The 12,715-nt window shown below is 32.6% G+C and overlaps 1 protein-coding gene across 7 annotated transcripts in view; it reads right to left on the bottom strand.

The window, feature by feature from the left end:
• LOC110021838 (chaperone protein dnaJ 1, mitochondrial) overlaps positions 1 to 12,715 on the bottom strand; it is a 118,351-nt gene that overhangs the window by 91,033 nt on the left and 14,603 nt on the right. For 5 of the 7 annotated variants that reach the window (XM_020720523.1, XM_020720505.1, XM_020720558.1 and 2 more), the window contains 8 exons: positions 8,804 to 8,887; positions 8,676 to 8,714; positions 8,370 to 8,480; positions 8,261 to 8,302; positions 8,080 to 8,167; positions 2,035 to 2,099; positions 1,884 to 1,946; positions 1,733 to 1,805 (listed from right to left, as the gene is read on the bottom strand). In XM_020720523.1, coding sequence (XP_020576182.1) covers positions 1,733 to 1,805; positions 1,884 to 1,946; positions 2,035 to 2,099; positions 8,080 to 8,167; positions 8,261 to 8,302; positions 8,370 to 8,480; positions 8,676 to 8,714; positions 8,804 to 8,887 — 565 coding nt within the window. Of the gene's footprint in view, positions 1 to 1,732; positions 1,806 to 1,883; positions 1,947 to 2,034; positions 2,100 to 8,079; positions 8,168 to 8,260; positions 8,303 to 8,369; positions 8,481 to 8,674; positions 8,715 to 8,803; positions 8,888 to 12,715 lie in introns of all 7 variants that reach the window. The other 2 variants (XM_020720515.1, XM_020720540.1) reach the window with 2 other exon arrangements.

Here is a 12,715-nt window from a genome sequence, read left to right on the forward strand (position 1 = left end):
GCTGCGGGAGTTGCTCATTAACGCCTCTAAAAACAGAAGTGTTAACACACTTGTTCGAGTCAAAATAAATTTCTTGGATAATTGATTGTCATGTCATGGTTATAAGTATTGTATGTTACTTTTGATATGTATGCCTCTGATATAGCAAGTCTTCTGCCAATGAATAAGGCAATGCTAATCTCAAATACATGTCTTCAATATACACATATTTTCATCCCAGCGCACTCGGAACGCATGATAGAATGCAATTCATGGTTATTAATGAGATTCCAAATACTTTGCATATCAAAGCCCCTGACATTAGTAAATCCACTGATATATTTGGACTGACAGAACAATGGAAACTTTATCAAATTTATCTCCATTAGCCTAAGCATTTCATCAATTAACAACAAGCCTGAATATTGAACCTCGGTCTAAAACTTGAATCCAAACAACCTCCTAAATTGATAATGCTCTCCTAAGAAAAGATGATAAACTATAAGAGCTTGCATTCAATATAAGTCTCAATACCTTATATAAATAAACCATAGTAAAACATATTAAGTCCAGACCCTATAACAAAATAAGCCCTAATAAAAAATAAGGTGAAACATGGTTGAAACAAATTTAATCTACCTTTTTACAATGAAGATGCTCAAAAGGGCAGATTGACTTTTATTGAACAATCTTGCATCATCATATACCAAGTATCATATATTTTTTTATAATATAAATCCACAAGACTAAAATAAATCAATTAGAAGAATAAAACAAATATCCTCAACATATATGATCATTATAGAATTTTTATTTTTAGACGATTTTGTTATAAATAAAGTGTGGTCAGACTATTTATGAGAGTACTTAGGATTCTAGGTCTTTTAATCTCTACGGTGAATTTGTCCAATCAAGCTTTCGGTGATTTACATCATATATATATTTTTTGAGTTTTGCAGATTTGGTTCATACCAGTCTTATTCTCAAACTTAGAAAGAATTGTCAATGGACTTCAACTTCTAAAACTTCATTTCGAAAGGCATTTTTTTATCTTGTTGATGAAGTGTCCTATTTAAATTAGCAGCAAGAGAGAAAATTAACTTGGTATTGCTCATCTTAGCAACTGGAAATAAAGTTACTTGATAATTAATTTCATAGATTTGATTTGCAACTAATCTTATTTTGTATCAATATACACTTCGACCAACTTTTTATTTTATATAGAAATTTCTTTTGTAAAAAATTGGTTTCTTTCTTTTGGAAGTTTTAAAACATTTAATTTACCATTTGTTTTGAGTGTCTAGAAATCTTTTTGAAGTGTATTTTTTTCAGTTTAAGGCATCGAAAACATTTTTTAGAATTTCTATGCTTGCAAGACTTCTTGTAGTTGTTAATCTGTCTTAAGAGATATATAATGATTGTTTGGTGATTAAAACAATTTTTTGTACTTCTTTCAGAGCAACAATCAGCATGTTTCATCATCATCAGAATCATTGTTACCTTGGTCTTTTGAATTGATTTCAGAACTTTAGCTTAGATTATTTCTGTTAAGAAGAAAACCATTTATACAAGTGCAGATCATTTGGTTTCAAACACCATCAATGCGACCATACAAGAATAAATTTCTTCTATCAAAATGAAAAAGAGATTGCATCTTCATAAAAAAGAAATGTATTCTAAGCAAAAGAAGTTAATTTTCAATAGGAATTGCAAAAAAGTTTTCTCAAGTGTGAAATCCAGGAGTATATATTACCTGAAGGAATGGTAACGTTAACACTCCTAACACCATCAACAACACCTGATCCTTTGCATATCATGCAGAGGTCCTGAAAATATGGTAATAATCGGTACAAAACAATTTAAGTAAACACCCCTCTTTTATTTTTTTTTCCCTTAATGCCAACCTTAATTATTCTACCAAATCCTTTGCAAGAACCACATGTGGATGTGAACGGAAAAACTATAACCTGAACAAGCATATACATAACAGATTAATCAGACAAAAGTTTCAACAAATCAAGCTACATTGCATAACACAATGAAATAAACACTTACCTTCCCAGTACCTCTACACGTAGGACATGTCAACACCTTTGCATTGATAGGATGACCCCTTCCAACTGCATATCAAAATTTGACAATGGAATTCAAATTCTAAAATACAAAAATTGAAGGCCAGTTTTTCTGAAAGTCAAAGCAAGCTCGAAAACAAGCTATATTTGTACTCCAACTCAGATAAAATGCACAAAAATTATTAATGATGTGATTGCTGAAAAGATTATGGCCTTGAATGTCTTAAAGATCTAAAATAAAAATAAACAAGCTTCGATCGTGGACTCCAGAACTTTCCATCATACAATAGAGGATGCCTCCTTATTTCAAAACTTTTAATCCATGTTTAAATGACTATTTAGTCATAAATATTTATAGATCAATATCACAAATAACCAGCATTGGAACTATTAAAGTCACTTATTCTCTGATTCTTGAATTAATTCTTTTAGATCTTAAGCTCTCCAACAATTCATTATTAATAAGTAAAACTATCAAGCATATTAAGTGAGCTACAAATTTTCTCCGTACTTAAAGTGGATTTCAAGAGAAAGGCTCGAGAAAGATAATAGGCAAGACAAGGAAAAAAGCTGGATTGTATGTACGAATTAAATTATAGATGGAATTAGAAAATGTAAGAGAAAAGCGCTCAATATGCATCTTCCACTAATGAAAGCAAAATCACGTATGGGCCTTTATCAACCAAATTTCATGTAACAAAAAAATTGTTCTCCTCCTTTATCATCAACACAAATCCTAAATCATTTCAATGTGAAATTTATCAATTAACAAAGCACACTCAAACTTCTTACTATAGTTATTCTTATATTGCCTCACATACTCTTATAATTATCCAAAGTGATATATGGGGATTATCTCGAGTGAACATTTGAGTTGTTAGATGATCTAAATCTTTCGCGGATGATGACGCTTAAAATTACTTGGGCCTTTCTAATGAAAGAAAAGATTGAAGCCAATTTCATTTTCGGAAAGCTACTCCATAAAAATCCAATTCAAACGCAGGTTCAAATCCTTACACATAAGAGAAAAAAACAAGATCTTTCATTCCATCTTAAGGAATACCACTTCCAACAAGAAATTTTCACATATATTATCATATATATATCTATCCATATTTATACACTTATTAAAAAAATGCAACAACAAAAAGAATAAAAGACATCTTCCAGAGTTTGCTCAATCGATTATGATCGCTGATAAAGTCCAAAATATTTTTGGAGTAGACTGCACTTATCACGACCCGGCTCAGTGCTTAGAATTAACTACGGCAGGTATGACAGTCGGACGGTATTAACATCTAACTATCCATATTTTGAAAACTTCCAACGCATGTAAAAGAGTCACTAATCCACAATTTACAATAAAATCTAAAGCATTCAGAAATAATAACATCCAAAGACAATATCTTAAGACAGTACTAAACAGTATAATAATATCTGAAAGAAACAATAAAGATAAACTATCATCATAAAACTACCTAGCAAAAGTCTTCCTATGTAAATCAAGTCTCTTCTATCAGACATATCAACCTAAAATTTTTCTTCTCCAGAAAAAAAATAAAAAATATTAATTATAACCGTAAGTATAACTTATTGAGTAATTATAATCTAATTTGTAATATATTCTTATGTTATGCTATGCATGAATGATCAAAATAAAATGTAGTTCATTTCAATAAAACTTTAAAATTATTCATTCTCGTTTTAATTTAAGTATTTACCAATTTAACTTCTTTATTAGTCATCACAGGATTACAGTCATACCCGAAGGTCTCCTCAAAAATATGTCTGATGACACCCTCAAAATTGCAGCCGAAAGTACACATTTACTATTTCCTTTAACGTGCATAGGTTTATAGCATCCTCTGCAGTACCATCAGGGGGTAATCTTGTATGACATAATCATTTACTTATCATTTTATTTCCTTTAAATTACCTCCATTTAAAAACATTAAACATTCATTTTCCATTTTCTTGGTCATTTCTTTTAATTCTTAAGCTAAAACATGAATACAATCATAAAATAATTGTAAAGAAATTCTTCAATTAATTAAATTTAAATTTAATATATATAAGAAAATAATTACTCACCTTAGCTTACAAGAGATTTTTGAAATACTTCTCCACTAACTTCTTTGGACAACCACTTATATTAATTAAATGTGTGAATCATTTTATAAGAATCCTATTCTTAAAAAAATATATTTAATAAATCTAATGTCATACAATTAAAATGACACATAAACAAGTATACAACTTCTTATCTTAAAAGTTTGATTTCCTTCCTTGCACAGAATATTTCATTTTTCTTTTACAACTTTAATTGATTTTGTTTCTAATCTTCTACCTTTAATGTTTGATCAAATTAAACATGTTATTAGCATTTAATAAATAAACTAATAATTTCAATTTAAGCAAGTTTACATCATTAAGAATTAAATACACAGAAGATAAGGTTCTTACCGTTCACACATAAAGCCCAATTTCACGCACGAGCCAACTCCCTTCTCCTTGGCATCAAAATCTTCCACTTACGATGCATGCTTCAAGTGACTGTATATTAACATATTAATTAATTAATTTCGCACTCATAAATATATATATATATTCTATTACTAATGTACTTAATAAAAATCTCAACTTTACCTTAAGTCTTCGGTCAGCTGCCCTAAACCACACAAAAGGCTCAATCCCTACTTCTTTATCCTACCTTCAGCCTCTGCTTGATCGCACGAGCTCGAGCTCCCTCCTTCCTTCTTCAGTCGGGGTTTAACCCAAGGAAGTTCACGCGAGCACTGTAGAGCTCGTTCTCCTCCCTTTTCTCCTTCTTCCTCCAGTCTAAACCCGACACAGAACAGCTTGAGTCCCTCTTCTCTTCTTCTTCCCGCACGCGAGCACCGTAGGAAGCTCGACTCACATTCCTTTTCTCCTTTGTATGGCTCGACAACTCTAACTTCACGCACGATACCGTGAGAGCTTCTTCCCTTCTCGACAGAATCGCTCATTCTTCTTCCTCCTCTACGTACTAGCAGCTAGGTTGACGTAGAACAGTTAAGACACAAACAACCCTTCTTCCTTCTTCTCTTCTGCACGCACGAAAACTGGCGAAGCAGTTCGACTATAGAACGAAGGTTTCCTTCTGACTTGAACTTCTCCTTCTTTCTCTTCTTCTTCACCTATTTCTTCCTTCCTGTGTTGCTCTCAGATACTACAGCTTCTCCTCTTTCACTCGTTCTCATTGGATACAATCGAATGAGTAATACGACTCTTAAGTCGTAACCGAAAGGGTGCTTATCTTTCGTGCCTAATTAATAAAATGCTATTACTATTTTTTTTTTTACTTTTTGCTATTGCAGCACTTACTGTTGCATATCCCATCAAGAATCCTAAAATTCAAAACTCCTTGTCAAACTCTAACATAAGCATATCCCATATGTAAACCTATCTCCGTCATTCCTCCCAATGTATTAGATTGCTATGCTATTGTGCATATTGCTCCCATCGAGCAAGTAAACAAGACCCAAAAGATACAAAATGCACTTTTACTGGCTGCTCTCCTCACCAACAAGGATACAAATATTACTCAGTATTGGAAAATGGGGGCAATTACATGCATACTACACAAGTATTATGTACTTACATATCTAACACCTACCTTCATATTTACATGCATAGCATATGAATCTTTAACATCACATCAAAAATATCATCATTACTTGGTTTTTAAAAGTGAAATACACATTTCAATGCATAGCTTTATGACATCAACATATAATAAATGTAAATAAGAATGTTTAGGTGCTAGATAAGTAAATAAGTACGAATTGTGTGGTATGTAGGTAAATTTCGTTAAAAAAAATTACATTACCATAAATGTAACCTTCGTCAATGATCAATCCTTCTTTCCCAACACTTACATTCAAGAGAAAAATATCAATCTTCTATATGAATAGTTTTGTGACAATCATTATATATCTGTTAAGACAGATTATCAACAACAAGAAGTCTTTCAAGCATAGAAATTGAAAACACTGTTCTCGATGCCTTAAAATGAAAAAATACACTTCAAAAAGATTTCTAGACACTCAAAACAAATGGTAAATTAAATGTTTTAAAACTTCCAAAAGAAAGAAACCAATTTTTTACAAAAGAAATTTCTATATAAAATAAAAAGTTGGTCGAAGTGTATATTGGAAGTGTACACTGATACAAAATAAAATTAGTTGCAAAAAATTCCATTCAAATCTATGAAATTAATTATCAAGTAGATTTATTTTAAGTTGCTAACATGAACAACACCAAGTTAATTTTCTCTCTTGCTGCTAATTTAAATAGGACACTTCATCAAAAAGATATAAAAATGCATTTCAAAATGAAGTTGGGACTGAAGGAAATTCTATCTCAATTGAGAAAGATACAAACAGCTAGTAGTAAAATCTATCTACGTATCTCATGCTGAACCTAGTATTTATTTTCCCGCTAGTGTTAGTTTATGCACAACACCACGAAGGATCAGCTTGATGTTGTATACAAAATACTGAAGTGTATAAAAAGGGACAAGAAAAAGGAGTGTCCTTCAAAATGGGAACGTACACAAGTAAAGAAATATTTCCTAATGTAGAGTGGGTTGGAGCTATTATAAGTTATAAATCGACATGGGTCATACCGAGTTCATATGGAGGAATTTAGGTGCATGGAGAAGCAAAAAAGCAATTTGATATTGCTCGAAGAGGCGTTTAAGCAAAATTCAGTGCCATTGCCCATGGTATCTGTGAACGTATGTAATGCCTTCTTCAAGATCTAGAAGTCTTCACTATATGGCCTATGACAATGAGGAACAACAATTAAGCTAATACTAGCATTTCTAAGAATTTGATCCACCAAAATCAAACTAAACTTATTGAAATTGATAGAAGGTTCATGAAAGAGAATTAATTACAGATTTACAGTCCAACAAAACTTTAGGCTTTTGATATCCTCACTGAAGCTCTTGATCAATCTACATGATATAGCTTTACTTCCAAGCTAGGAATGATACTACCTTACAATCGATCAAGGCATCTAAGTCCTATATTGATCACTCTTTGCAACTAATAGCACTAAGTTGTAGTCAAAGCATCCAAAATCTCTCATCTTGCTGTAAGTATCTAACAACCAGATTTATGACACACAGCAAAGCAGCAACTAGCTATCCAACAGCCCTTAATTTTCCCCTTACTGTCATGCCTAAGCCAGTTGCCCTCATGCCCGTTGATTCCTAATGTGTAAATATTTATTTCTTATATAATTACTATTCTTTATTAACAATTTTCTTCCTTATTCTCCTCTCTAATTTGTGCGGTCAGTTAGCACTGTATCTCCTAAAAATTTTATGCCCTTTCTACCTTTGTAAATATGAAAATAACTGAAATTCCTTTCTCATATTTTCAAAAGATTGCAAGGAATCTAGTTCGTGTTAAAAGAGCTGAAATGAAAGCAAAAAAATATAATAATAATAATAAATTTAAAAAAAAAAACAGGAGCAAACAGACTTGATTGGAAATTGGTCAAAGAAATTAGCGAAGCAACATAAGGGCACCAATAACCAATGATGAAAGAGAAATCAACTGATGATGGTTTGCAGTTTTCCAGAGAATTAAAAGCATAATTAACTACTAATTTTAACCATATCAAACAAAAAACCAACCTGCACAATCATAGTGAATGAATTTGTACCGATCAACCAAAGAAAACTAATGATAAGTTTAACAATAAATTATAAAAAAAAAAGAATGATTATTTAATAAGGATGTTCGCAGTTGAAAAGATAAAGTGCACATTCAATCATTCATAATTGATGAAATTATGTGAGGATTAAGATCTTTTTGCTTTTGATTTGTACAAGTAAACGCTTGTGTAGGATCACTGCATGTACACTTGTGGGAGTTGCCCCACAAAAAACTGCTCACTTATGTGAGTGCACTGGGCACAAAAAAGAGACTGGAAATAACACCAAAATGATGACTATGACACTAGAGACTTCACTCACTGCATGAATCACAAGGAACTTGTGCCTTCAAAGAAATCTGCTTTGTGCAGCCCTTGGCAGCTTCATCAAAAGATAGATTCAACTCTACCTGTTAAAGTTCTCATAGAAGATCGTTCAAATAGTTGTCAGGGTACATAACTGAATAATTAATTATCACTTTCAGCCACTATAGAAGCCAAACCTGAATGTCAGCTGCATATGTCTCTCGCTCACTTTCAAAAACCTAAGATAGGGAAAGAAATCACATCTCTATCCGCACTCATAAGGACATTATGAACATAAAGACTTACCTCTGAAAAAACTTTGTAGAATGTGGAGGAGAAAGGATCATTTTTGGTGCGATTGTACTTGGCTGTATCCTCACTATCATATGATATGCTCTCAGCTCCACTAGAGAATCCCTTCCATTACCACAGCAGTTCTTATCAATATAGCACACTACAAAGCACCTCCTAAACTTCGCAAAAGAATCAATGATAAAAAAGTAAACGGACGTGCTATTAGAATGCATTTATTTAATTAAGTGGTAAGGAAGAAAGAGTAGAATGTCATAGAAGAGAAGCAACTTCAACCACAAAATTTTTGGGATAAGTTACCATGTCATATTGTGCTTTTTTATCAGAATCACGCAGTGTCTGAGATAAACCATTCACTGGATATTAGAAAGCAAAACAGTGAATGAAATCAAGAAAAAAGAGAACGAATAAAAATTTGCAAAACTAGCCTCATATGCTTCTCTAATTTCTTGGAACTTTCTCTTCGCTGCAGGATTATTCTTATTTGCATCTGGGTGATATTTTTTGGCAAGCTGCAGGATGAATTTTATCATGTTTCAAAATAAGAAAAAAATGAACTAAAAGTGCGCATGAAAATGCTACAAATGGCAAAGCTTGCAACAAAGATCTTCCTCAACTGACAAAATATATTTCATTGCAAAGATAAAGTAACAACTTGCTCAGCTGTTTCTTACGATGCGGAGCATCCCAAATCACGGAAGCTTGATTCCAGTAGCCTGACTACTGCGACCGCAGACAATACCGCAATCGCTGAATTGACAACCTGGCCGTCCAATTGCCGATTCCAGCCGATTTCATCCCTTCTCTATTTTTTCCTATTTCCCTACTTCTAATTAGATTACTCTATTAGAGAATTTTTATATATGTTGTACTTGGCTGTTTTGGAAATTTAGATTTTATTTTGTATGTTTTAGAGATTGTATTATATGTTTTCTATCCTAAGGAGTATTATATCCTCTTCATTTTATATGTAAGGTGCTTGTAGCTTGTGTGGGAATATATGATGTCCTCTTCATTTTATATGTATTATGTCGTTTTCTGGGTTCCACTGCTGTTTTCAACAGGGAAAGCCACCGATCAATGCCAATCAACATCCAAATGCCGCCGAATTCATGTATTATCATTCCCTTGTCGTGCCACAAACGTCTCCATGCCAAATCCCCTTGCTAAATACCGTCTAGGCACTCTAGAATGGTATCATCCTAGGAACTCTACAAGAACATGGGAAAATTACATACCCTTGAAGAAAAATAAAAAGAGAGACATGTTCCCACGTATGGCCAAATCTTTGTGATCAGCACAATTGATGATTTTCAAATGAAGAAATAGAAAACTATACAAAAGGAAGATTTTATCATGCAGATTATGAAGAAAAATGATCAAGAAAATTTATAACCATTTATTATTTATTATATGTACCGATATTATGACTTAAACTTCCCTTGATTGTGTGGAAGAGCTGTTGAAAGGCATAATCCTAGTTATAACACAAAAGTACAAGAGTTGAAGACAAAATTACAGAAATGTGTCCTAAATAATGATATTTCACATTTACCAAATAACTGCATGACGCACAAATCAATATCGGACCACTCCTAACTGTCATAAGTCCAATTCCACTATTCTACTCTTGCGTCATAGAACCTTGACCATGCATAACCTAGTGCACTTTATTACTAATCACCTCATGCCTAGAGCGTTATAGCAATGAGCCCCGGAGTTTCCACTGATGTTTCCAGGAGATAAAAATTTGAAATGATATTTCTTATATATATCACAAACGGTTCATTGCAGAAATCATTTTTATAATGGAGGCTCATAGTTTATTAAGCACTACAAATCTATATCACAAATTAACATATAAATCCATGCAAAATAAAAGACGGACACAAGAAAAATGAAATTATAATCTTGGTCTTAATATAGGCAAGGTAAACATGAGCATGGCAGATTCAAAGCAATGATCCATCACAAAGTGAACGCATTTAATCATCATGCAAAGTATATATTCTCAATAAAAATCAAATCAAAAGTATCAAAAGAAAGACATTACATTAACTACAGTAAAACAAAAGATTATCGTGGAAAACAATGGTTCCATAATTAATTATAACTCATTTCACTAAGCTTGAGGGTAAAACCTTATTCCTCACAAAACTATGAGAGAAAACCAACACTTAAACCTAATTATTACTCTATTTACAATCTTGATTGGCTGCATGGCCGTAAAAGTAAATCATAGACCATCAACAATACCCACAAAACTGTACAGTTCACAACATGGTTCTTAAGAATATCAATAAAGGCTTAGAAAGCACTCCAAGCCACTCTATACAAGCTGAATGTAAAGATGTAAAAGCAAATTAACAACAGATGAATCTCTAATTCTTCATTTATTAGATCAAAAAAACCTAAATATCAACACTCAAACTAATTATTACCATTTCTTCACTGAAAGCAGTTGCAACAAGTTTAAAAAAAGTTCATGAATATTGGAAAGAAAAAAAATGGACACAAAACATGCAACAACATTACAACCTATGAAAAATGCAGTAAACCTCATGTTAAGCGACTTCTCCTGAGGCAAACACCAACTTGCCACCACTACTCCTCTCTGTTGGATTTTTAATATATCCTATTATTAGTATTTTCTATTTTTAGTATCTTCTATTATCGGTATATTATAATTCTTGTTTCTTTCTTTTATTATGAGTATGGTGGATATTATTGTTTTCCCAATATGAGAGTCATCCTACTCTATTTAATTGCGGGGTACCAATGTGCGCAAGGAAGTAAAAGGATCGCGGTGTACAGGAGTTCTCGTCGTTCTTGATTAGCAATGATGATGGTTGTTGAAAGAATTTCTACCGCATCGATCAGCTCCAGTAATTTTGAAACCACTAAACTTCAGCCAACAGCTCCCCTGAGGTATTTTGACTAAATATTTTTCTAATAATTTACAACATTGCCTCACAGTTATAAAACTTAATGGGCACAACTATGTGGAGTAGTCACAATCAATAAAATTGGCGATCGATAGGAAAGAAAAAATTAGGTATTTAATCAGAGAATCCCAAAAACAGTTACTAATGATCTGAATCTGAAAATATGGTAGTGAGATTCTATGGTAATGACATGGCTCATCAATTCAATGGAACATTCCATAAGAAAGCCTCATATATTCTTTTCCACTACTCGAGAGATATTGGAGGCTATTTGATATCTCTATTCTGACTTGGAGAATTCTTCGCAACTTTTTTAAGTTGAAAACTCAACTTTGGATATACAAAAGATAAAAATAAATGTGATGTTACTACGTATTACAATGAGTTTAGTATTTTCTATTTTTAGTATCTCCTATTATTGACATGTCATAATTTTTGTTTCCTTGTTTTATTATAGGGAGCTATGCCAGACATTATAGTTTTCCCAATACGAGAGTCATCCTCCTCTATTTAAATTGTAATCTTTTTTCTGTGAAATTGAAGAGGACTAATTAGTTTCCCGTCCCATAAAACTATGTGCATGGGTGTCAGATGCCTGAATTAAGAAAATTATACCCCATGCAAGATTGGTCTCCAAAAGTCTAATTGAGCTGTGAATTTGACTGTAGTTCTAAAAATCTTCGCAAATTAATATTTGCTACTTTTACTCAATTCCAGCTAATGATCAAGCTTTAAACAAGCATCAATTACAAAAATTAAAAAGATTAATTTGACCCTGTTATTCAGAGTTCAGTTGACAACCTGACTAGCATTAACAAGCATATGAAGTAATATTCTGTACAAAAGCAATATACTTACAACAGCCCTAGAGCAAAGCTGACATCTAAAGTTAAAAAGAAAAAAGAGCCTTAAACAAAGCTCTAAGCGTGACACCAGATAAAGATCCATAAATAAGTGTCGGAGCTTAAAAAAAAGGGGGGAAGAGAGTTTTGGATGTTTGGGGGTTGCCCGTAAGAAGCTGTCGGTCGCCGGAATCGAAATCTCGTTGCCCGCTTCGGAAGGACTTTTTAATTTACATATATATATATATATATATAATTTTAGAAAAATATGAAATCACACTGACCTCATATTTTTCACAGTTTAAATGAAAAAGCACTCTACCTCAAATCATGTATCTACCCCGAGGGATAAACACAAGACTTGAGGATGAGACTCAATCAAATAAACTAGGAAAATATATGACATCTGTTTGAGTCTGCGAAACCATTTTATTTGCCGACAAGTTCCCCTATTTAATACAAATAATTAAATAGGGTTTATTTTAAGCTGGGTTCGGAAAAGCTCCCTATAAGGGCAAGCCCCTATAGTTAATTACATCTTAAATGACCGAAG

This window comes from Phalaenopsis equestris, unplaced genomic scaffold (assembly GCF_001263595.1).
Source record: "Phalaenopsis equestris unplaced genomic scaffold, ASM126359v1 Scaffold000002, whole genome shotgun sequence".
NCBI classification, from domain to species: Eukaryota; Viridiplantae; Streptophyta; class Magnoliopsida; order Asparagales; family Orchidaceae; genus Phalaenopsis; species Phalaenopsis equestris.